Genomic DNA, 27074 nt, shown 5'->3' on the forward strand with positions numbered 1-27074 from the left:
TCATAGCTGATTAAAACAGGGGGATGCACTGTCACTCCTTTTGTTCAATTTAGTACTGGAATTTGCTGTCAAAGAACTGCAGAAAAGTAAAGATGATCTGCAATTGAACGGGACAACGCAATTGTTGACATACGCGGACGATATTGCTTTGTTATGGGACAATAAAAAGTCATTTTCGTCATTAATATCATAAAATCACGCCGATTAAGATAGGCAGGTTATGTGACGCGCATGGGGGAGGATTGAACGGAAAAAGACCACTGGGGAAACCGAGACATAGATGGGAGGACAATATTAGAAAGGATCTTAAAGAAATAGGCTACGAAAACCGCGAATGGAAGGGTCGCTCCCAGGGACGGGAATACTGACAGGATTTAGCATTTACGAAAATGAACTTTCGAGTTCCTATCACTAATTAATTATAATAATATTAATAATAATATTAATAATAATAATAATATACTTTTGACAGCATTGGGTGATCCACTGATCAAGGGTCTAACAGAAGTAGCCAATGCACGTCCAAACGATCCAGTCACCTATTTGGCCACTTATTTATATAATTTTGCCAGCAGTAATAAAAACGACAGTCAAAGGGTTTGTATTTATTTATTTATTTAAAATAATATAATATTTTATTGTTAAGAGTATCATTCATTTATATACAGTAAGCCATAGAAGTATATGCTTAATCCTACCATCAACTTAAAATAATCAATATATTTTTTTGATTGTACAATATTTCCAAATTTTTGAACATAAAAATATATTTTAGATTTATTAAAACTTGTAAATCGATATTAATTTAATTGCATTCTAAAGGAATTAAAATTTGACATAACTGATAAGAAAACTGATTTCATTAGACATCTCTAATTGTCTTAGAAACATTATAAGATGCAAAAGAAGGTTAATAATATAATAATTATATATTTTTATTTTATCTTACGTTGTTAAAAATATTCTTATGAGACCAATTTGGTTATCTCTTTCAATGAAGTAAAATTATATTTCTTAAATAATAAAATGTTTTTTCTGCAATCAAATTCATATCAATTTGAAAGTTTAATAATTTTAAAATATATTTCTATGTAAAATAATTTTAAAGCTTTGCATTAAAAGCAAATATTGTATAATATTTAACAACTATTATAATTAAATTGTAAAATAAAATACTTTTTTTATATCTTTCCTGTAAATCATTTATTTATTTCATGTAATACCTTATTTTAATTAATAAATAATTGAATGAAACACTTTGACATTAACATATATATTACAAACGTTATAGGAATCTAACGTTCTAATAATACCTGAACGTGACAATGAATTTCTCGAGAATCCTGGCAATGAAAACGGAGGAGAGGAGGATGCAGGTTATCCTCAAAGTCCAGATTCCGATGTACCAGAGTCAACTTTTAGCAATCCAAACAGAGTACGTTTCTTTCCAATAATCAAACAAAAGTGTTTAAAGTTAATTTATTCCTACAAATGATGTGTCTTATATTATTTCATTTGCAGGACGAGCATGGACAAAGTATGATACATTTTGCAGCTGTACGTTCTTATTCGAAAGATGGTTTGTATCATCTTTTGCAAGAGACGCAGGTCAACGTTGGATTTAGGGACGAAGTTTATCGAACGGCTAGGGATGTTGCGGAACAAGCTAATATCCGTGAAAATGTGGAAGAAATCGATCGTTGGGTCGTTTATTTAGCTGCCAGAGGTAGTACAATTTTTGACATTGGTATTTGATCACATCAGTAATACATCTTTAACTAGTTAACTGTGTTTGACGGGCGTATTCGTCATGAAGTAGTAACACGATTTTGTGTCATGGCGAGTACGAGCAAAATGGCAGCATAATATTCTAAACATCTTGAACTTTAAGAATATGTTTCGTTTTTCACAAAAATTACAATTTAAATAGCCAATGATCACTACTTCTTACGCATGACAAGTATACTAATCATGACACAAAATTCTGCCACTTCTTCATACCGAGTATACTCGTCAAACTCAGTTAACTGGTTAGATAAGAATTGTGCTTAATAAAACAATGTTAAAACAATATCTGTCACTCGTATATAGAAGTCATCAGATAGATGTCGGATATATCCGACGCTTGTAACAAAAGTGTTAATATTATTGACGTGTGACTATGAATTATGGCGCATTATTTTCCTCAAATCATTCAATTTACTTTGTATTATAATCCTTTGACTATGGCACTTTTGAAACGTCATAAAACAGGAATTCAGTTACGATGTACTCTGAGAACGTTGAATTTTTCTGTAGGGATACATTTTTGTGAAAACATATTTCAATAATGAAAAGATTAAATTTCACATTTTACATTTAAATAAATATTATTTATTTTTTTTTTGTATTCTGAACCGAATTGTTACTATAAATATTAAAAATTTAATGTGAAATGAGCGCCCATAGTAGCTTAGAAATTATTTGTAAATATGACACATTATATTACGTGAATCATAAATTGCCCACATACACGTTTAATATTATTTACGTATAACAGTCTCAGTTTATGTTTGATCATCGTATGGGCTATAATGAAATATTTTACAATATATTAGGAGGAATCAAGAAGATTTTTGATATTTAAAATACACAATTTCTGAACATATTGCATCATGTTTCTGAACTTTATTGAAATATAATGCAATATTTCCAATGTGACATCGTGCATATTATTATCAATAATATGGAAAGTATAATGGGGATGTTTTAAAAGTTTACAATTTTGTTTTCTTTTCGTAGGAGAAACCGAAAAATTAGTAGAACTTTTGTTGGAAGGTTACGATCACATTTTCGACGCGCAAGACGGTGAAATGAATATCGTTGAAATCGCAAACGAGAGGAATCACGAAGCAACTGTACAATTTTTACAATCGATACCTAACTACGTGGTAAAGTGTGAATAATCAGAAAAATTGAACAACTTTGAAAAACACATATAACATAGGTATTAACACACTTATAACATTATACATATGTGTATTTAATTTTGCATGCGTTAGGATCAACGGGAGGAAGTACACCATGCCATACGTTCGGCAGATGTTGCCAAAGTGAAAGAATTGTTAAATAAAAATAACGGCGGTGGAAAGTTATTAGCTGTTGGAAAAAACATAACCGGACGGTGTGCCCTTCACATCGCAGTATTACGAGAAAACGAAGAAATTGTTAGAATAATCGCTAAAACGTATCCGGAAACATTAAGAATCGGCGACAATGTGAGTAAAAAGTATTATTATGCTTTCGTACGATCGATTACAGTGAGAAACGAAACGATAAAATACATACAATATTTTCGCATAAAAGTATTAGATTGTTCCATAAGTTTCTTTCTTTTTATTTCTATAAAGTTGGTGCGTTTGAAATGTCGGATTCTTAAGTGAATATATAATATTACATATCTTTTTACAAAAGGTGTTTATTTAATCAAATTTGCTCCGTTCGCTTCAATACACTTTTCTTAATAAGACTTTAAAGTATAAATGCCTTTCTTAAAAAAATTCTTATGTTTAGAATCAATAAACTCTAATATTGCATTTTTTAGACTGTCTTTATTTTCATATTGTTTAGCCCGTTAAAATAGTTCCAAATGTTTCAAAAAATGATAGTACGGTGAATGAGCTGGGTGCGGCAAAACTTCATATTTCAATTCATTTAATTTTGTAATTATTTTTTTCGATATATGCGGCCAAGCATTGTCATGAAGAAGTAGTGGGCTATGCCGATTAACAAGTGATGGGCGTTTAATTTTCAATTTTTCATGCATCTTATCAATGTACTGGCATACTTTTCGACGGTAATTGTCTCTCCTGTTCGAAGAAATGAGAAATGAACTAAACCAGTCACATTCCACTAAATTATTATTAAAATCTTCAGTGGATAAAGTGATGGCCTTGGAGTATTAGCACAAGCCTCATCCTTATCAAGTTACCCAGCACACATTTTTCTCTTGTCGTAAAGAACCCATTTTTCATCACAGGTAATAATCCAATCGAAAAATGGCTTTCGATGTAATCGTGTTAGTAACAATGAGCATACGTTTAAACGATTCAGCTTATTTTGCTCGGTCTGTTCGTGCGGTACCCACTTACCAATATTTTTCACCTTGCCAATTTCAGAAAGATGTCGCAATATCGTTGTATGGTCAACTTTTATCCTGATAGCAAGTTCCCTCGTGAGTACAGTTGGATTCGCTTCCATCAATGCTTTCAGATCATCATTTTTCACGGTCGTTTTGGGTCTTCCTCGCGATTCGTTTTGTAGTGAAAAATCACCAGACTGAAATTTTTCAAACCAATGCTTTTTCGATTATTAACGGTATTCTCTCCAAAAGCCTGGTTTATGTTTCGTGCAGCTTTTGCAGCATTATTACCAATCTTATACTCATACAAGAAAATTACACGATGAAATTCATATCGGTACAAAATTCAAAACAAATAACAAAAGGGAACACTTTTGAGAAAATCTTCTATATTAAAATATTACTCTGGTAATGGACAGTACGACTATAAAAGAGGTTATGTCAAAAACAAGATCATAACGAAAACATGAAGAGAAACGTTTCCATGTAACAAAAAAACGACATTTCATATGCACCAACCTTATAATACGAAATGAATACACAATATTTACCGTTTAAGGTATTATTTATTTTGTTATATAAGAACCCTTTTGCTCTATTACCTTCTAAGCCTTATAATGTTCTTTTTTCGAAATTATTATGTTTTTGATAAGACATAAGCCTGGAGGTGTGCTTTTTTTTGCTGATTTCTTTTAAACGTATATCGCGAAGAAAATTTTTTAAAGACAGAAAGAAGCAGTAATCAGATAGATAACAGACTTTTCTGTAAATCTAAAATATATTTCTTAATGCTATGTATTTTTTTTTCTTTTTTTAAATTCTATATACAAACATTGAAAAAAAGAAATTGATTTACATTTTTTTTTTTAAATATCGTACGCGTGTTCACTTTTGATTCTTATTGCAATCATCATTAAACTATTAATTGTCAATCTGAAACATTTTATTTTGATTTTCAGTTGGAAAGAACTGCTCTTCACTATGCAATGGGAGTACCGTCGGTTGAAATTTTAAGTAGCATTCTAATAAAAGCAGGTGCTAAACGAATCATCAAAGATTTGGTAAGCTTTGTACAGAGTTCTTTGTATATTTCAATTTTAAGCCATTACCCGCCACAATACAGAAATGCAAGAAAAATTAAATTAACTGTATAATGATATTCATACTAACCAAACTAGAACTATTTTTGCAACAATTGTTTTTTTTTTTTGGTAAAATATAAATATTACAGCCCGTCCCATATTTGGAACATTGACGGAATATAATATAGTATACTAAAATAATATATCCTTTTTTGTAACTCAGGTAGATGATAGTATTTCTGTGAATTTGAGATATTTTTATCGCAAGTCAGCACACATAAGTATTTTTTTTTGTTACAACTGATACTTTTAGATGCTTGAAAAGGAACAGAACAATTGTGGTCATATTATTTTCTTTCCATCAAGTTTTGAATTACAACGATTCTAAAATCTATTTTTCACTTGCGTTGTTTTATTATATAATTTTTTTAACACTTCAGTACTATCGTGTAGAAAGATTCTCTCACACTGTTTTTAAAACTTTTTTTTTCTTTCTAATTTGAAAAGGAATGACTCCTTGGAAATTTTTTTACTTGCCTAAAATTTAATGTTTTACAAGATAGTGAAAAAAAATTTTTGTTTTAACTTAAAAATTAATGAAAAAATAAATAATAATTTATCGACTGTGAGAGTTTCTCTCATCGCGTAAGTAAAGTCAGGCACAAAAACATGTGAGAAGATCACACGTATTAGAAGTGAAATCTTCAAAAATCTAAGTTTCGAGAAAATGAGACGAATGCACAGTTTCAAGAGTAAGATAATTGTAGGATTTATTTATTATAATATTATTACCATATATAATAAAGGTCACCGGTATGGTCTCTGGGTGGAATAGCTGATCAAAAGTACACTTTTCCAAATTCAAGCAATAAAAACGGAATGCTGAATCCGATAGTTATAAATAGACACCAAAATTGTAAGATATTTATCAAAGGAAATATAATTCGTCAGAAATTACGTAAAAATAAATAAATAATCCTTCTTTTGAAACTCAGGTATAAAATTTTTTTTGTTAGTATAATTTTCAATTTCCCGTTTTCATCTACATTCTTGCGCTGTATAACAAACATTTTAGGATAGACGAAATAAAAACATTACGAAAAACATACGGAAAATACTGCTGGACTGAACGAAGGTTCTGGTAAAATGCAATGAAAGATCTAATAAAGATATTCTCTAAAAATGATTTTTCAACTCTGTAGCCTACCACACTTCGCGAGACCCTTATTATTTATAACATATCTCGTCTTTATTCTTTGGACCACAAACTTATCTTTCTAAATACTCTCGTCTAAATAAAGATCTGAACAACGAAAAATCTAAAAAATGCATTGAATCGTATCGCTCTCTAAGCTTATCGAACTGTGTACACTACGAGTTTCAAATTTAGGCCCCGTGGTAAGCTCCACCGATTCACGCTGGGCGTTCAATATCTTAAAAATGTTTTTATTTTATTAAAAAAATTAGTATATGTTTCTTAAATACGCAAATATCACAATTTATAATATAATTTTCATATATGCATGGGTAAGTACATCTCTTTGGATATTTTTCATAAAAACATATAAAAATCAAATTGAATAGACATATTTTGTCTTTATGCATCAAATATATTTTATAAAGAAGCAAAATAAAAATATAACAGTAATTTACTTGCTTTTGAATGGAATTTGTCAGCTGCTCCTCATTTATTCCACAGTATTCTCTAATTCTTTTTCTCTGATGTATCTGGTAACTTTTTTTTTTAAATATTTCAGACAATACAATTATTATATATTCTATGTACTTCATAATTATTTATTATAATATTTGCAAAATAAAGAATTTAATACTAATTTTTCAATAAAATAGAAACATTTTTAAATAGAAAAGGTATGACACGTTGTAAAAAAAAACTATAGGCATGAATATTATCGCATCGATAATAAAGATAATAAATGTAGATCGAATTTCAACAGACCTTCCCTGTTTTTTATAATTCTTTTCTCATGATAAGGAACCGACTTTGGGGTATAGGTAGCTGACAAAAACTAATATTTTCCAAATTCTATCAATCAAGATGAAATGCTGAATGCGATAGCCATAGATAGAGACGAAAATTGTAGAATATTTGTCGACAAAAAGATACGCCGTCCTAATCCAAGTAAATATAATATATATTTTTTTGAAACTCAGGTAGATGAATTTTTTTTCTCTTACACTTTTCACACTTTCTGTGAATGTGAGATATTTTTATTATGGGTTAGCATACACAAGTATTTCTTTTTGTGTTGCAACTAATAACTGTAGATGCTGTTAAAGAAGGGAACAATTGTGGTCGTATCTTTTTCGTTTCATCGAGTTTTGAATTACAACGATTTTAAAATCTATTTCTATTTTCGTTGTATTATTTTATAATATTAAAAATTTGTTTAAAAATTTATTTTCTATATTTTTTTTTTCTATATTTGTAAAATAAGTTATATTATTTTATTCTTATTGGAAATATAAAGTAAATAAGGTTTATTTGTTTTTGTAACGTGTTTAGTTTCTTCTATTTAAAAACTTTTCTATTTTATTGAAAAATTAGTATAAATTTCCTAAATACGCAAACATTATAATTAAAAAACGTCTTTGGATATTTATAAGAAAAATATTCTACAATGTTGTTTAATTTTTTTTCTCTGATGTATCTGATAATCATTTCATTTTTTTATAAAATATTGCAGACAATACAATTATTATATTTTATATATTTCGTAATTTTTAATTACAATATTTGCGAAATAAATAATTTAATATTAATTTTTTAATAAAATAGAAACATTTTTAAATAGAAAAGAAATACCACGTTTGGTAAAATAAAAACAGACCACGCACCATCTTTCTTTATTTCAACCGTCGGTTGGTTTGGACCTTATACTTTTGTCGCATACCTACGTGCTTATCTCTGTTTATTTTTTTACCTTTCTATCGCTCGTACCTACAAACATTTCGAGTATCGAAAAAATACGTGTCCACGCTTTGTAGTATGCAGTCGCACACAAACCCACATATATACAATCAGGAGTGATAACTACGAAGCAGAGCATAAAGAGGAGAACGAGAATTAGTCCAGTCAAAATAGCCCTGAAATCGGGTTTTTGAGCTATACGGCTGAAAAAATATGGAAATTATCAGAAAAATGCGTACAATACTGTGGGCAAAGTAAAAAAGTTCTCAACCACCGGGAAAGGGGTGAAAAAAATTAAAAACTACCCCAAAATACGATTTTTGGATTATATGTTAAAAATATCAAAAAAAGTTTCAAATAAAAGTTGTAGAGCATAAAATTTTAGGCCTATCTCTTTTAGACCATTTTTCCCCTAAAACGCACCCTTTCACCCCTACGACGGTTCAAAGTACTCAAAAACTGAAAATTCAATAAAAAATATAAAAATTGGACTTTTTAAAATTTTTTTTTTTAATTATCTTTAAAAAACTACAAAGAACAATCGTAGGGAAACAAAAAATTTTTTTTTCATCCCTTCTATTAAAAATCAAGGGGTGAAAACGGTTTTTGCTCGATATTTCGCTTAAAACGGGTTATTTAAAAAAATTTTCTTTTTCATATGAATTTTTAATTTATTTTTTAAATTTTGGTGTTGAATTTATATTTATAAATATTTACCTGTAGGAAATATCCCAATTTAAAGACAGGTAATTACTCCCTTAGTCCTACGCCTTTGTAGAAAGAAACAGAAAATGAAGCTATCCTGCTCTTACTCATTGTGACGTAGGTCCCCATGGCACGCATGCGCAGACTCTTAACTTCCATGCGTGCAAGAGAGATAGACAACCTATTGTTAGCTTCGTCCAAATGTAAACAGTATAACGCGATGAAACCCTTTTTCTTAAATATATTCTCTTTTTCTTATATATTCTCTATAGCTCGAGAGTCTCGTGCCCATCTGTGACAGCATGATAGATTTTTGAAAATATCTCAAAAAGTAAGCGAAATAAAGCGATTTTTTATTAATTATGTTTTGTAGACAATTTTATTTGCTACAAAAAAGGTTCAGTACTAAAATATTTTATCTTCCTCACTTTTCGAGATATATTAAAAAAATATGATTACTCTCTTACCTGATACTTTTTATTAAGTTTCACCACTGACAAGGACAGCGCAAGGTCTTGCCCTCTCGGATTTTGTTCAAATTTTGCAGGATGATAGATTTTTCTTACCTTTTTACGAATATATAGTGTTATAGGAGCCACTACTCAATAATTTTTGAGATATTTGCCATTAAAAATGCTTATGATGCTATCTAGTGTTTAAATTTATTTCTGAAGTAAGCAATGGTATGTAATAGGTTTAGGATATTGACAACGATTCGGCGATTCGTTCCAATAGTGGCCGAGTGTTTTTAGGGTTCGAATCTTGAGAGGTAAAATTTTTTTTTTTCTATTTTTATATGTAAAGATACATAATAGAGTTTAAATAAGTTGAAAATGAAATGTCTTAAATGACTAGAAACCTTATAAGAGTTTTTTTTTTTATTAGCATTTGTATATGTTCTCAATTCTCACTATTTTCAAAATAAATATCAATGATTTTGAAAAAATACTAAAATATCGAGACAAATTAATTTTTTTTTCGGAATCAGAAGTATGTGTTCTTCGGCATCGATATGTAGGCAGGGTACATTCAGATTCTCACGTAGGGCTGAATCACTGGGGATTCAGCCTTGGGAATCCCCCATCTTATTCTCACTTGGGAAATGCTTTTATTGTTTTGTAATAAATATTATTCTGTACATATGGGGCATTCCACGCCAAATCGGACGGTTTTAAAAATTTTTATTTTTGATTTCCGCCATTTTTTGGTATCTTTTAGTACCCACTGAAAAACCCTTCCTCCTAAATTGTGGCATTTTTTGATCTGCCGTTCCAAAGATATCGAATTTTCAAAAAGCAGCTCTTTCTGTGGTTTTTAGCCCGTACCTTTTTTAAAACTCATCCAAATGAAAATTACCATTCGACATAAAAGTTTTGTTTTTCAATGTACTTTTCGAAAAAAAATTCAAAAAAATTATTTAAAGTGTCTTAATACGTAATTTTCGATTTTTAAACTTTAAATTGCATTTTTTAAAGTGAGTGCATATTTAGATTTTCTTCATAATTTTTAAAGCAAACCTACTAATTTTACGTTTTAGGCCGGTCTGGCCGTGGGCCTTCGATAACTACTATTTTTTTTTCAAGTTTTAAAATTTAAAAAAAAAATTTTTTATTACATTTTAATAAATTTTATCATTTATTTCTCTCTATTAATGTATTTTAAAACACTTTACATATTTTTTTTTTATTATAACAAGCGTAGGAAAGTCTTCATTACTGATTAAGATTAATAATTTACAAAAATAAGAAAAGTCTTGATATATTTTCCTGATTTTTTGAGAAATTTTAGCAGTCTAATCATTGATATTTATTTTGAAAATAGTGAGAATTGAGAACATATACAAATGCTAATAAAAAAAAAAAACTCTTATAAGGTTTCTAGTCATTTAAGACATTTCATTTTCAACTTATTTAAACTCTATTATGTATCTTTACATATAAAAATAGAAAAAAAAAAATCTTACCTCTCAAGATTCGAACCCTAAAAACACTCGGCCACTATTGGAACGAATCGCCGAATCGTTGTCAATATCCTAAACCTATTACATACCATTGCTTACTTCAGAAATAAATTTAAACACTAGATAGCATCATAAGCATTTTTTATTGCAAATATCTCAAAAATAATTGAGTAGTGGCTCCTATAACCATATATATTCGTAAAAAGGTAAGCAAAATCTATCATCCTGCAAAATTTGAACAAAATCCGAGAGGGCAAGACCTTGCGCTGTCCTTGTCAGTGGTGAAACTTAATAAAAAGTATCAGGTAAGAGAGTAATCATATTTTTTTAATATATCTCGAAAAGTGAGGAAGATAAAATATTTTAGTACTGAACCTTTTTTGTAGCAAATAAAATTGTCTACAAAACATAATTAATACAAAATCGCTTTATCTCGCTTACTTTTTGAGATATTTTCAAAAATGTAAGAAAAGGTGGGAATAGTTTTTTAATTTTTTTAATATATCTCGAAAAGTGAGGAAGATAATATATTTTAGTACTGGACCTTTTTTGTAGCAAATAAAATTGTCTACAAAACATAATTAATAAAAAATCGCTTTATTTCGCTTACTTTTTGAGATATTTTCAAAAATCTATCATGCTGTCACAGATGGGCACGAGACTCTCGAGCTATAGAGAATATATAAGAAAAAGAGAATATATTTAAGAAAAAGGGTTTCATCGCGTTATACTGTTTACATTTGGACGAAGCTAACAATAGGTTGTCTATCTCTCTTGCACGCATGGAAGTTAAGAGTCTGCGCATGCGTGCCATGGGGACCTACGTCACAATGAGTAAGAGCAGGATAGCTTCATTTTCTGTTTCTTTCTACAAAGGCGTAGGACTAAGGGAGTAATTACCTGTCTTTAAATTGGGATATTTCCTACAGGTAAATATTTATAAATATAAATTCAACACCAAAATTTAAAAAATAAATTAAAAATTCATATGAAAAAGAAAATTTTTTTAAATAACCCGTTTTAAGCGAAATATCGAGCAAAAACCGTTTTCACCCCTTGATTTTTAATAGAATGGATGAAAAAAAAATTTTTTGTTTCTCTACGATTGTTCTTTGTAGTTTTTTAAAGATAATTAAAAAAAAAAATTTTAAAAAGTCCAATATTTATATTTTTTATTGAATTTTCATTTTTTGAGTACTTTGAACCGTCGTAGGGGTGAAAGGGTGCGTTTTAGGGGAAAAATGGTCTAAAAGAGGTAGGCCTAAAATTTTATGCTCTACAACTTTTATTTGAAACTTTTTTTGATATTTTCAACATATAATCCAAAAATCGTATTTTGGGGTAGTTTTTAATTCTTTTCACCCCTTTCCCGGTGGTTGAGAACTTTTTTACTTTGCCCACAGTATTGTACGCATTTTTCTGATAATTTCCATATTTTTTCAGCCGTATAGCTCAAAAACCCGATTTCAGGGCTATTTTGACTGGACTAAATAGAAAATACTGTATAGCTATATTCTGTCTCATTCTCTCGCAGGCTAAATCCTATATGTTTGTCTCTTTTTCTCTTCTTACTAAATATCGTGGCCGTTGCCTAGCTCGTTTCCTGACCGACCGTGTTTCATTTTTTTCAAATCACTCTCTATTCTAAAGAAGTTTTCACTTCAAAAAAAATTTTTAATACGGCCTAAAAAAAAGCCATTGGCGGATAATGGGTTAAGAAATAATACAGTTAAATAATAATTGCATGTTTTTTTTTTAGAAATCACGACAACCTTCGTATTATTTCATGAACAAATCGGACATCGAGAGACTTCAGGAAGAAGAAGAAGCTATGAGCAAGTAAATAGAAAAATCATAGAATATACTAATTATAAGCACTGTATTTTTATTCACAGATGATACTATTAACAAATGTATTCTCTCTATCATGTCAAGTTTATTAGAACGTGTGTAGTATTTATATATTGCGCATTGCCACGCAATAATATACTATCATGATCGTGCCGCTAAAAACAAACGTATTATTAATTGAAATAATTTAAAGTTAATGATGTTAAGTTTATGAGGGCACGTACCTCTAGTCTACCAATGTAATTCCTGCGATTATATTTTCATCCTATTTGGTTTAACTATAAATATCTCATTTATCGTATATTTTGTATAATGAATTATAATTTATAATTAATTAAATAAAAGAAATTAAACTTGAACAGTAGATGAATATCAATCGTCAATCAGAATGTGTAACATATTAAATAATATTAATAAAAAATATTAAACTGAGATATTATGTTAATGTCAAATGTAGCCATTGATCGAGAAGGCTGACACATATGCACGTTTTAAAAATACAACACTTATAAAAACAAAACCGTACGCCTTCATCTAAAACTGTAAAATCTTACAAATGATAATCAAGATCGTAATCGATGTGGATCGGTCATTAAATCTCTCAACAAGATTTTTGTTAATATTCTCTTTTAATTATTTATTTTTTTTTTTATTTTGCTTTCTTTTTATTTTAGTCTTCTTAACGTCCTCTTGGTCGTCATTAGAATCGTCTTCAATGAGTTTTTGCCATGGAGTTGGGTTTATAAATCCTGGCTTTGCTGCTTGATATGCTATATATATAAAATGACATATATAAAATGACATAGTACAACGAGACAAGCTATATTATTATTATTACTATTATTTAAGGTGAAACAAAAATTTCGTACGTTTCTTGAATTAATATTTCCAAAGTAAATTTTACAAAAACAATCTATTTTATGCAGTTTTAAAGTAAAGTTTCAACACAATAAACACACGAACTTTTTGTTTATCCTAATATTATTAGAAATATAGTGAAACAATGATGGAGTTGAATTGTATACTAACGAAATAATCCTTGTGTCGCGGGTTTAGGTCGGTTTTTCGACTTCTCCCGCCACTCTTCGTAAGCTTTAATACTCTCCTCTTGTCTCCTTTTTCGTTCTTCTTCCTCTTGTTGTTCTTTCAACTGTAGTGCTCTTTCATGCGCTATTGTACAAAGATTTAATATATACAGGGTGATTCAACAGCTCTTGCCACTTAAATAGCTCCGAAAGTATGATTATAGCAGAAAAGTGGATGAGGAAAAAGTTGCATGAAAAATTCAGGACTACAATATGATATTAATATTTTTTGCTAGGTTGAGTTATTTTTAAAATTTGTTGGTCAACTTGGTTTTTTTAAATACAATGTTATATATTATTACTTATTTTCAGATAGCGGCTGACAAGACGAATCCAATGATGTGCAACATTAATATTTTTGAAGAACAACGAAGGTCAAAACTTGCGAACAAGCTGGCCACAATACAGCTCTTCAGCGTCATGATCGTGTCGTGGTCACGTCAGGGTTGCGTCAGGGTTGCGTCACCTTTAGTTGTTCCGACAACGGACGGAACAGATATTTTCCGAATAATTTTTATTGGCCATTGCCAGGTTTTGTATTTAATACTGCACATCATTGAATTCGTCTTATCAGTCCCTATCTGAAAATAAGTATTATTATATAACTTTGTATTTAAAAAAACAAAATTGACTAATAAATCTCGAAAATGACTCAACCCAGCAAAAAAAACTAATGTCATTATATAGTCCTGAAATTTTTATGCAACTTTTTCCTTATCCACTTTTCCGCTACTATCATACTTTCGGAGCTGTTTAGGTGGCAAGAGCTGATGTATCACCCTGTATATTAAATTGGGGAAAAAGAAATACATTATTTTTTCGGTAGATGACTGTAGTGATTTGGTATTTGCAGCAATGAACTGTCGAGTTCCTAACGCCAATTAATAATAATAATAATAATTCTATCTAATGGCTAGGTACAGTATACCTAATATTAAAATAATTTACATATTTTATATTTCCCTCCAAAATGCTAGATATTCTACACAATGACTGCTTTTTATACATTGCCTGTAAAATGCACATAATAATGATAAGAATAAAATATCTAAAGAACTTAGAATAAAGTAAATGAAATTATGTAACTAAAAAAGAAGGTGATACAAGTTACATTTTCTTAAAATTTGAGATGATAAGATAATGTTTACTTTATAATTATGCATTAATCTCAAATTTAAGAAAATGTTAGTTATACTCTATTCCTTTCCAATTGGAATTAATTGTAAGTAATATTAAATAATGTTTACCCTTCTGTTCCTCTTCTTTTTTACGAGCCCACTGTCGCAGACACAAAGCTTTAGCAATGACCGTTTTCTCCTCTAATTCCTTCAATTGTTTTTCTATTTTCATTTCGTTCTCAAGGGCTGCTTTTCTATCCGCTTCTTCTTTCTTTTTCCTTTCAGTCCACTTGACAAAATTCTCTCTTTCCCTCCTCTCCTTTTCTTCCTTTTCCCGTTCTAATCTTTCTTCTTCCTCTCGTTCTTTATTTTTAATCATATCCTCCTTTTCTTTCTTACGTTGAAGGTAGAACTGTTTCTTGCGTAACCATTCCTCGTGAGCACTCTTTCTGGCCATTAAAGGTTTGTCGTCCGTTTGAGAAATATTCGAGCTTGAAATTGATGTCGTTGAAATATGTACAACTCGATGACCATTTAAAACATATCTTAAAGTATAAAAATAAAGATCGAATGAGTACGAACGTTTTGAATTGATTATTAACATATTCCCGGCCGGCATATTTTTTCCGATTCTAATACTGAATACCGGCAAAAATAATAAAATTTTGAAAAAACAATAATTTTTGCATATATTGTCTATATAAATATATAAAAATATATATAATATAAATATAAGTTTAAATTATTTAAATTTATATTTAAATAATAAAATATAATGATTTGAATATTATAGTTAAATATTATATTTAATATTATATATATTAAAATAATATATAATATATAATATTTAATTATTATATATTATATATATATATATAAAATATATAAATTATATATAACACGATTCATAATTGCGGGTACTCTCCTACAACACGGTATCCTATAAAACTGCTTTCTCTTTCTAAAAACCTTGTTATAACCCTGTACTTCTACAGCCGCGGCGAGGCTTACCGTTTTAAATATACAGTGTTGCAGAAAGTATTTCTTTTCATCTCCATGGCCTGAAAACAAAAGTGTCTCACGCTGTTGTGAACTGAAAACATCAACATTAAATGCGTGTTGGAAGAAGATATGGCTCTCTTCAGTTAAAATAGAAAACGTGCGTGAATCGTCACAAAATGAAATTGGTTGCATATTAGAACTTGCTAAATCAATCGGAGGCGAAGGTTTTGTGGAAATGGCTATTGTGGACATTCAAGATTTATTAGTGGAAGAAGAAGTTGACGAAGTGAATTTGATGGAAATGGTATCCGAAACTGTAAATCAAATTGATCCTGAGGACACTAGCACTGATGAAGATTGTACTGTTAATAAGTTAACATTAAAAATATTACAAGAAGGCCTAAGCTTAGCTGAAAATCTCGAGTCATTTTTCTTGAATGCAGATCCTTCCAAAGAAAGGAACCGAAAATTAAAAAGGGAGCATCAAAACTGTCTAGTTCCATACCGAGAAATTTACAATGACCTGGTAATAAACAACAAGCAAAGTAAAATTACAGATTTTTTAAAGAGGGAAGATGCAAAAACTAAAAAGTTTTCGGAATGTAATCCTCTTTTTTACATTGGTTCTGGATCTCAAACAACACAGTTTCAAATAACACGGCATTTTCTAGGAACCTATCTACCGTGTTGTTGGAAGGAGACCTGTACTAATAAAGTAATAATAAAATAACAATAAAAAATAAAAATAAAAAATAATAATAGTTATAAAATAATATAATTTTTTAAATTTATATATATATATATAAATTAATTTTTATTAAATTTTTAAAATATAAAATGTCATGAATCACATCAGCGGCAACCAAGAATAGAACTTGAAAAGACGTGAATTCACGTCAGCGGTCGCGAATGTGTTAAGTTTAGAAAAACCTAATAAACCTTTGAACTGGTGCTTCTGGTTGATCCATTTCCTTGTCGATGACCATGTCATTTGAAGAAAATGATCTTCGCTTATCTTTTTTCATAATTTCATCGTTAACAATTTTACATCGTCTTTCGACCCGATGAGAAATTGGTTTTACGTTAACAACAGGTTCTGAATGACGAGCAGAACATGCATTAATAGATGAAGCAGCTGTACTTGACGTAGAAAAGTAACACCGATAAGTTTCTGGTGAGGAAATATCATCGGTAGTAAGATCACCCCTCGATGAAACCATTGCTTTTTTCAAGGACAAAGTTGATAACATATCAGCTGTTCTTTTGATTCCATCACCGCTATCAAATTCAACGAATCGGCTATCATTTGTATCGCCATTATTTAATATTTTGGTATTGTTGTTGGTACGATCAATGCCTATCCTGATGTTTGTGGTAGTTTCTTTCTCGTTGTCTTCAGTATTTAAAGATTCCACGTAAATAGCCGGATTAATAAAACGAAACTCTGAACCGGAAGATGAGCTTTTTAATTTTTCCTGAAATTGTCCACCTAAATCCACGATTGATGATGGATTTTCGGTAGGATCACTTTCACTGAAATTACTGGAATATTTTAGATTTAATGTTGTCGCGCTGTTGCATACTTTGTTATGATTTTGTATGTAATTATTTTTATCTTTCCAATTGAATGAAAAGTTTAAGTTATCATCTGTCATTTTCTACTTTGATTAAATTAATATCCTCTATTTTTTAACATTTGTCAAGAATTATCGGTGATCGATAGATTGATCTTCTTTGAGTTAAGAAAAATTTTAAGAAATTCGTAAATGATCGCGTAAAAATATTTATTCATCGTATACTCGATGTTTGACGTCACGTTCCCTTTATTTAACAGTTATCGATTTTTAATAATATTATATACGATTAATCGATCGCACTTGTCTCGCCAAAGTAAACAAATTACTTTCGGCCAAATTTTCATATTTCTATGACGTAAAATGAGTAGTACAATAGTATTCGCACTCGCTTCCACTATAAATGTTTAATAATTTATATTTGCTTGTAATGTGCAAAGCATCAAAATTATTCTACACAGAAACACATTTTAAGATTATTAAAATTTACAATTTTTTGCAAAGTAACATTTTATTTTTGAAAAAATATAATTTTACTTAAATGAGAGAAAAATAACCAAGTTGGTCTCTCACTACAGTATTTTCAATTATGTAAAATAATATAAAAATATAAATATTATATAATTGACTCTCCATTACATTTTAAAATGTTTCTAAGACGATTGAGCATGTTTTGTAAAACCAATTTTCTTATCATTTAAGGGCTCATTCTGGTTTATCATTTTGAGAAAATCAATTTTTTTTGTATTTTTCGAAAGTAGACATATGTAGAATTATCATACAAAAATTTTAGAACGATCCGAGCAGTTTAAGTATATTATTTTGCGACCCAAACACATAGAGATATTACAAATAGAGGAGACAAACCATCTGCGATGGTGTAAGTGGAAATGTCTCTACATGAATATAGCAGCAAAAAACAAAAGGTTGATGTTGACCTGACAAAAACAGAATTACTTGAAAGATGTTTAGGTGGCCACACATTTAAAATAATAATGAGTGCTTCAACAAATGAGTTTGGGCTATGGTGCCTAAACACCTATTTAATGGTAAAAAAATTGTTGAAATAGCTTGTAAATTGGCAGCTTGTATATTCAACGAAGGTTTTGATCCAATACTAAAAATAATGCACGTTTTGAGGATAAAACTTGGCCCTATTGCAGTCAATTACGCTAGTAACTGCGACAACACGCGTGTGCGCTCAGCCAATCGTTTGAGCAGAGAAGCTTTAAAAGAGGCCAGGACACAACGAAAAAAGGCTCGAGTGAAAGATAATGTGTATTTTGAAGAAGCAGAAGGCATACTGTATGGTGCAGGCATCGCAGAATAAGGTAGTCAGACTTTTTAAAAATTTGTTAAAAGAAACTTTAAACGCGTTTTTCTCGAAACAACATTTTTCGGTTGGCGGGCATGATATCTCCGAAATTACTCAACCGATCCTTCTGAAATTTTAATCACATACTCTACGAATGGCTATCTCGTATGCTACAACCAAGTCAAAATATTAATTTGTACTATATTTTTTTTTGTAAAAAAGACTGAAAAAAATCAACGATTTTTTTTTTCGAAAAATGGCCGTTTTTGTTTTCATAAAAATTGATAGTTTTAGCATACCCGATAGCCATTGTCATACTGAATTTAAAACCGTTTAATTTTTTTGTTTTAGATCAACCGTTCTCAAATTTCGATGCCCGCCAACAGTATACCTACTTTTGAAGGGTTCACGTTTGTCAGCCATTTTGGATGTCAAAAAACGTTAAAAACAATACAAAAAAATTTTTTTCTTGTACTTCTAGAGTGTATTTATCATACCCAACAACTTTCATATGTATATGTATCCTACAAAGCCTAAAAAAAAATCGTGAAAATAGCCTTTTTTTTCGGCGTATAAACCAGAATGAACCCTTAAGTAAAAGTAAACTTTTCTTACAATAAAATATTCTTTTAGAATAAAATTAATTTCAAAAGGATTAGTAATTGTAAAATATGTTTCTATGTATAAGAAATTGGGAATATTGTATTACAAGAAAATATTGATTACTTTAAATTGAAAGTAATGCAATGGTCTACGAATATTCTTAGAACTCATTGTACGTCTGATTGAAGTGTGAAAAAAGATAGATAATGGTAATATTTTTTAGTCAAAAACATTGACTATATATTTATACTATTTGGATATAAATAAGTAGAGAGAGATAGAGATGGTACAGTAGCTTGTATTTGCCCTAATACTATAGAATTATTGCTTCGTATCGTATCACGTTCAATGAATTTTTTTATATCACATCTACATACATGCTACAAACAGTGAATCATAGAAGCATTCTTACTCGTTCCTAGTATAAATTTTAAATAATTAATTTTTGCTTGTAATGCCAAAATTATTCTACAGAGAAATATATTTTAGAATTATTAAACTTTCAAATTGATATAAATTTGATTACAGAAAAAACATGTTATTATTTAAGAAATAGAATTTTATTTCATTGATAACCAAATTGATCTCATAAGAATATTTTTAACAACATAAGATAAAATAAAAGTATAATTATTATATTATTGACCTTCCTTTGCATCTAATAATGTTTCTAAAATAATTGGGTATGTCTTGTGAAATCAATTTTCTTATCAGTTAAGTCAAATTTTACTTATTTTATAATAAAATGTTTTTTTTTGCGATAAGATGTAAAAGTTAAATAATCCTAAAATATGTTTTTCAGTATAAAATTTTGAATATATTGTATTGTAAAAAACTATTAATTATTTTAAAATAACAATAATAATACTTAATATTCCTGTGAATCACTGTATATACTGTTGTAAAAAAAAAGTATCTGATACTTTAAGGGCTTATAATATTTATCAAAAAGAGTATAAAATGTCTAATTAACATAAGTCTTAAAATCTACACTTTTGATGTAAATTAAATTTTTATTATTTATGAGCATTCGATGTCATAACAGAGTCTGTTTTACAACATATTGAATGTACACATACAAATTTCTTTAGAAATACATTAGTTTAAGAAATATTTGAAAATATACGTCAATTTATATTCGCAGATGTCAAAATTGTATTCAAATGTGAGAAAGACACATATTAAATATCTATGATTTGTACATATTATTTTTACATTTATTAAATAATAATTTTTATTGATATTAACACGTTCGCGCCAAGTCCTTTTTACCTGACTTGTCATTCAGGCCATTTAATTTTGCTTTAACAAAATCAACCATTACATGTAATTATTAATTATTGTAAATAATCTTGAACTAATGTATTTCTAAGCAAATTTCTCTGAGTATATTCAATAATGTGGTCAAAATACTCACTTATAATATCGAATTCTCATAAATAATAAAAATCAATTTATGTTGACAAAATTAACTTTAGAAATCATGTTAATTAGTCATTTTTTACTCTTATCAATAAGTACTATAAGCTATTAAAATATTGTACTCTTTTTTTAACAGCATTGTACAATACGTCTCTATATTATCGATTTGAATTATTTTCTTTTGATAGCAGTTATAAAGTAAGTATCATTTTTTTTATTTATAAATTGAATAATTTTCTACTTTATATATTTTCTTTTCTAAATTAGATTAAATTATAATAAATTAATATTACTCACATCTATACTTCGTTAAAGAAAATAATGTTGTCTACAATAATCAACATTAATGATTATTTAGCATTTATTATAGATTTAACTTCACAGATCATCGCGTGCCAATACATTAATAATTAAGTAAGTACTGTACAGTCGTTTTCATTAATTCTGTAAAGAGAATTAATACTGAAGGCGAACGACTTGTCTTCTTCAACAGCCTTTTCTACATTTTCATAGTAATATAATATTATAGACTGATATATATTATTAAATATATTGTTTTATATGATATTGAGATGTGTGTGTCTGCATGTTTAAATAATTATATTTTAATGTTTTCTATGTAAATTATTTGAATATTTAATTTTACGGTAAAGCAGCTATTCAAAAAAGGCGGTATAGAAAGAGAGAAAGAGAGAAAGATAAAAAGAGAGAGAGACAAAGAAGAAAGCCATTCCAATTATATGATACTAGTTATTCACAAAATTGATGAAAAAGTCTGTACCTTCTTGTTTAAAACAACAAATTTTGTCTTATATATTCTTAAATAAAGTTGTGCTTGATCAGCGATTAATATAAATATTATTAATCTAAAATATAAACTGAGATCGCGCCAAAATATCAATGGTCGGTTGACGCAAAGCTTTTAGAATTAGATTCCGTAACATTGTTTTGCTTTGCGATAATAGCATATTCTTCCATTATCTCCTCGGATTGTATCTTGTTGAAATAAGTTTCCCGTTCCTGATGGGTGTAAGAAGTATCATCAAAATTAAAATGTAATCCAAGAACGATATTAAGCGCAGAGGTATCATATGCATGACAACCGGAATAACGGTATTGTGGTCTTTTATTAAATCGACAACCTGCAGATTGGGCGCCTAAAAAATTCATTGTTATTACCTAGAATTATTAGTAATAATAATAATATAACATTAACGATATATAATTACAAACCTATAGGACAAATACAATCTCTTGTTAGCGCGCATTGTACCCAAGGTAGCATTACCTTTTCTCTAATATCTTTTGTGTTTCTAATTACTATATGTGATGCTCTTATAAGAGGAAGAAAAAAGAAACTTTCTGCTGATGCGTGGAAATACTCATACATCTTTGGATGAGTTAAAGAACTAATGGCATGCCTCGTAGGCCAGGTCAATACTCCCGATTTTGGAAAGAGGTATTTTGAAACGTCGGACGAATTTAACCGAACATTTGAATCCATGAATAGAATACTACCTAATGTATTTAGAGCTGTCTGTAATATGAAACATAATTTAGAGCACCTGTTAATCTAATAATAAAGAAAAATATATAGTGAGTCACATGAGTATTCGTACTTCCTCACTTATCGTCAACTTTAAATAAATGATATTTATTTAGAGAATGCAAATTTTGAATTTCTTATAAATGGAAATGAGAATGTTGGTATTACACTAAACTTTCAAACTCATATAAATTTCGTTAGAAAAGAACATTTCCATTTGACATAAACATAATGTTATGTAAATAGTAACAAAATTGGTATCATATGAGTATTCATACCATAGGAATTCTTCACGTGTAAAATAAAAATATTTCTAAATTTAATCCGTCTTGAGTTGAAATCTTGTCCAACGTTGGTCACCTTACATTAGTGCGCATTATCGCATTGCCATAATCAGTTACTTGTCAACACGAGTCGAAAAGGTAATGACGTTCCACTAAATAAAAGATAATTATTCATAAATGGCATATATATATATTGAAAGTATAAGTTATCTGCAAATTATAAAATTAGTAGATAGAAGTAAATCAATGCTACAAAGTGTAATTAAAAAATATCAATTCAACTGGAAATATAGTCAATAAGTAATGCAAAAGGAGGTTCAAGAAAGTTAACTATTCAAGAGGAAAGAGAGTAATTTTTAAAGAAATAAAAAAGAATTTATTAATAATTGACTCAAAGTTGGTTGGTTCTTCAAAGAAGAAGGTTTCAATGAGAAAAAAAATATTTATGAATAAAAATAAAAAATAGGAAGAAGCAATTAGAATTTGCGAAGCAATATATTAACAAGGATATTATTTTCTAGGTATGAGTAAAATTTTCAGATGAAAGTAAGTTTATAACTCAGAATGAACGAACTACAATAGTCAAACATCGAAGGTGAATTTAAAAATTTGAAAAAAGATTCGAATACTAAAGAGGTTCCGAGTTGTATGTCTACAAATGATAGTTAATAATACAGTTTTTATAAATAGTATTATGGACAAGATTCATTACTTAAATATTTTACAAAATCATTTGTCATTTAGTGCAATTGGGAAACCATTACTATTTCCAAAATGATAATGTTCCAATGCACACAACTAATATTGTAAAGCAAATGGGTTCTGTATAATTCACTACGTATCTTCGCAATTCTATCTCAAAATCTGGATATATAAATCCCATAGAACACGTGTAGGTAAAAATGGAAAAAAATATTAAGAAATTTAAATATTACAAATAAAGAAATATTAAAACAAAAACTTATTGATATTTGGAACAATATTAAATCAAAATGTACAAAAGGATTTGTCTATAATATGCCCCAAAGGTCTCAAAAGAATTAAAAAACCAAAAGGGAGGACTAATAAAATATTAACTATAGAATTATTATTCGTATTTTTAATATAATTTCTCTAAATATGAATATATATTCTTGCGATACCAATTTTGTTATATTTTTATCATTTGTGGAAGTATACTTTTGTAATAAAGTTTATATTAGTTCAAAAGTTTACTAATCTCAACATTCATTTCTGTTTATAGAATGATTCGATGAAATATTTAAACACCATGGCTTTTTAAATTTAATTATCCTGTACATTTACTCAGAGATAAGTTAAGGAATTCTTGTTTTTATTTTATCAAGTAGTACACTTAATTCATTTTCAAACACATAGATTTTATTTATTTAATTAACATAATTAACTCTATAACATAATATAAACAAAATAACGCTTATTTTTAGTATCTCAAAAATATTTGTATACACTTTATTCTTTTGCAATTTGTTCATTTTAAAAAATTAGATTGTTCCGAAATATTATTAGCAAACATAGCTATTAAAACACTTAATATAGGATCATGAATCAGTTTAGATTGAAAGTTTACAGATATTTTTTATATTATTAAGAAAAATAGGACAAAAGGCAAACATATTTGGTTCGATATACGCTAACTTGTTATTTTCCATAAAGAATAGAAAACAAATTATAAATTTAATATTTTTAGAAGTAATTAACACACAATATAGTATTACGTAAAGTAAACGAAGAATTAGGACTTAAAAATCTAAGACCAACTACAAAACATGGTGAAAAATCTAAGATGGTTTATGGTTGTATTTTAAAAGAAATGTTGAAGTGAACAAAAAACCTATATTTCGTCAATTAGATAAAGTGTACTATTTGGTAAAAAAAAAGAAGAATTCATTACCTTAACCTTAAACAAATGTAGAAGTATCATATTTAAAAAGCCATGATGTTCAAATATTAAATCGAATCGCTGTAAAAATTTTAAAAATTGTATTCTAAACGAATATTAATAGTTGAAAATTGGTAATTACTACGACGTAAATACTCCTTTGACTCGCTATACGTATATATGTATAAAAAATCAATTACTTGTATAACTAGAGGTCTGTAAACGTGTAGTCTATCATCTTCTACATGAGCTGGAAATGGAGTCAAATCAAAGTGAATGACATTACACTTCGTAGAGTTACAAGTAGTCTTGATACTTTGGAAAGACTCATCGTTCAAACCAACGCTATAAAGTACAATACTATTATTTGGCAAGAAGTGACTGACATTTCTAACAAAGCCATAGGCATGTTGTTCGCTTCCTGGCCTTATAAGTGTCACTACTGTCACATTTTGAGGCTTCAGACTTAGAGGCGTTGTACTAGTTTGACCATCAAGACCAAGCAAAGCTAAATACTTGGAATCTGTCACTAATCGTTTTTCCTCAACATCTTTTAAGTTTTCCTGTAATTTTAATACCCCCGCCCCCTCATTATTATAATATTCTAACCAAAAAATGAAAACAAAAAACAAATATATTATGTAGAATTAGGATTAACAATAAATAAGTAAACCATGATATATACCTGAAAATTTCGTAATTGTTTGTGAGTTTCTGTGACAAGTGTTTGTATGGAAGGTCGTTGATTGCTTAAAGCGATAAAAACGATGCTGCTTCCTGCTATGCAGATTAGCAATAATAACAGTCCCTTGGTGCGCATCTCTCATCGTTTGTATGAATTTATTTTCTATTTTAAAATAAAAATACTGATACGCTATTGCTTGCATCAAGCTCACCTTGTAAGGTTAGGTTATGGATAATATCATGACGATATTGTAATACATTTGTATTATATAGAGAATAATCATACACACATGACGCGTGCACGCACGCACACACCCACGCATACAAACATACACACGCGCGCGCTATCAGCTGGTCACATTGCTTGTCAATATTTTTTACAAAACTTTGATCATTTATACTTATATCACAAATAAAATATTATTATGAATATGATTAAATGTTTTTTTTCTTTAATATTATATGTGTCTGTTGCGTAAAAAGTTTGTATTATTTTGATTCAGTTGTCAACTTCTTTTGTAAACAAGAATTGACCTATGATTTTTTCAAGAAATACCTCGTGTAGGACTGATTATTAAAGCTTTCTATTGGTAACACTAGGATGCGTTTTAATCAATTCGAATTGTCGCGTTTCCATGAAGTGAAAACGTGGCGCTGTAATCGTGGCATCACTCACGAATTACAGAACTAATAATTTTCAATAAAATTAGCTATCTAATAAAAGAAATATTTAAGGGGTTAAGTAACCCTGGAGTATGGAGGGTAGAGGTAAGGAGTATCATCTCATATAGGAGAAAATTTGAAAAAGTGTCCAGCGTATGCTATAAATAACAGTTCAAAAACCTTTCAGAATGGCGCTGGTGTTGACAAAGGGTATGATATGAATCATACCCTTTATATAACCTTAAAGAATTATTAGGAGAAAACGTGTAGCTAGAGTGATTTTATTTCGTGAACTGTGAATAGTACTTTTATTGATTTTTTATCATTTAATTTTATGAAAAAGTATGTGAATAACAAAACAGTTATGGGTAAAATTTGTGTTGTGAAATTTGTGTTCCTTGTTTATTTCTCAATCCTACTCTAATAATATTTGGCGCTTCCTTTAAAATTTAACCTGATGCTAATGTGGCGCCACCTAATTTAATATATTTCGACGTACACTTTTTTCTCACCTCTACCCTCCATATCCTGGAGACCACGAAGTATCTCCATCTCACGAAACTTAGATAAGAAGGAGAACTATCGCAATTTGTCATAAATTGTGTCCCCTAAAAAAGTTACAAAATAACAATATTTATTCCTGCCACTAGGGCGGCATGGTGATCACTTCGATCTTAGTGACGTTACAGAAAACTGTTGAGCATTGCGTATTTTTAAACATATATGTGGATAAATATTTTTTAACTGAGTTCAACTTTTTTACATTTTAAAAAAAATAAAAATAGTATTGTTAAAGATGGTGAAAAAGTGTGCTATAAAAAATTGTTTTAGTGGCTCTTCAGTTGAAAGGAAATTAAAATCGAAGTTAAATCTACGACAAACAGCTTTATTTAAAGTACCAAAGGTAAGATAACTCAACATCTCAGTAAATTTAAATTATTCTTAATAAATAAAATTGATTACAAAATATGATTCAATTGATCTTCATTTAATGCTCTTTTAATATAATGACTGTAGTATATTATCTTAATACAAACTTGACGAGTATTTGAAAATCGACGTATAAAATTGCCATATGAAATAAATAATATATAATAAAATGTATATGAATAAACAATGCTTATTAAAAAGTTTATAAAAAAGTAAAGTAATTACTTATGATATTTAAGGTAGCCTTTGAACAATATATTATCAGATAAAAAAAAATTATTTGTATAACAAAAATGAA

General features: G+C 28.8%; 5 protein-coding genes across 7 annotated transcripts in view; 3 read left to right on the top strand and 2 right to left on the bottom strand.

Moving 5' to 3' along the window:
- The window catches only part of LOC107071377 (uncharacterized), a 40602-nt gene extending 27593 nt beyond the window's left edge, over positions 1–13009 (top strand). For both annotated transcript variants that reach the window (XM_015330337.2, XM_089174991.1), the window contains 7 exons: positions 473–597; positions 1292–1435; positions 1522–1726; positions 2782–2930; positions 3042–3257; positions 5080–5181; positions 12559–13009. In XM_015330337.2, coding sequence (XP_015185823.2) covers positions 473–597; positions 1292–1435; positions 1522–1726; positions 2782–2930; positions 3042–3257; positions 5080–5181; positions 12559–12642 — 1025 coding nt within the window. In that variant the 3' untranslated portion in view covers positions 12643–13009. The remainder of the gene's footprint in view (positions 1–472; positions 598–1291; positions 1436–1521; positions 1727–2781; positions 2931–3041; positions 3258–5079; positions 5182–12558) is intronic.
- Positions 13010–13162: 153 nt separating this feature from the next.
- LOC107071378 (uncharacterized) lies at positions 13163–17510 on the bottom strand. The gene is made up of 4 exons (XM_015330339.2): positions 16795–17510; positions 14983–15398; positions 13680–13820; positions 13163–13420 (listed from the first exon to the last, which is right to left on the bottom strand). Exons 1-4 carry the CDS (start codon positions 17508–17510, stop codon positions 13284–13286), a joined length of 1410 nt encoding a protein of 469 aa, XP_015185825.2. The 3' UTR covers positions 13163–13283.
- A 125-nt stretch (positions 17511–17635) lies between these two features.
- LOC149031763 (uncharacterized) lies at positions 17636–21026 on the top strand. The gene is made up of 2 exons (XM_089174997.1): positions 17636–18760; positions 19096–21026. The coding sequence occupies exon 1, from the start codon at positions 18454–18456 to the stop codon at positions 18757–18759; it is 306 nt and encodes a 101-aa protein (XP_089031123.1). The 5' UTR covers positions 17636–18453; the 3' UTR covers position 18760; positions 19096–21026.
- An 86-nt stretch (positions 21027–21112) lies between these two features.
- On the bottom strand, positions 21113–25751 carry LOC107071376 (uncharacterized). The gene is made up of 4 exons (XM_015330335.2): positions 25185–25751; positions 24700–25062; positions 22003–22306; positions 21113–21926 (listed from the first exon to the last, which is right to left on the bottom strand). The coding sequence occupies exons 1-4, from the start codon at positions 25317–25319 to the stop codon at positions 21667–21669; spliced, it is 1062 nt and encodes a 353-aa protein (XP_015185821.1). The 5' UTR covers positions 25320–25751; the 3' UTR covers positions 21113–21666.
- Positions 25752–25914: 163 nt separating this feature from the next.
- The window catches only part of LOC107071373 (uncharacterized), a 146038-nt gene continuing 144878 nt past the window's right edge, over positions 25915–27074 (top strand). Inside the window, exon 1 of one of the 2 annotated variants that reach the window (XM_089174992.1) lies at positions 25915–26750. In XM_089174992.1, coding sequence (XP_089031118.1) covers positions 26643–26750 — 108 coding nt within the window. In that variant the 5' untranslated portion in view covers positions 25915–26642. The remainder of the gene's footprint in view (positions 26751–27074) is intronic. The other variant, XM_089174993.1, reaches the window with a different exon arrangement.

Source organism: Polistes dominula, unplaced genomic scaffold (genome assembly GCF_049000335.1).
Source record: "Polistes dominula isolate Pdom_NZ unplaced genomic scaffold, Pdom_raw_medaka contig_78, whole genome shotgun sequence".
NCBI lineage: Eukaryota > Metazoa > Arthropoda > Insecta > Hymenoptera > Vespidae > Polistes > Polistes dominula.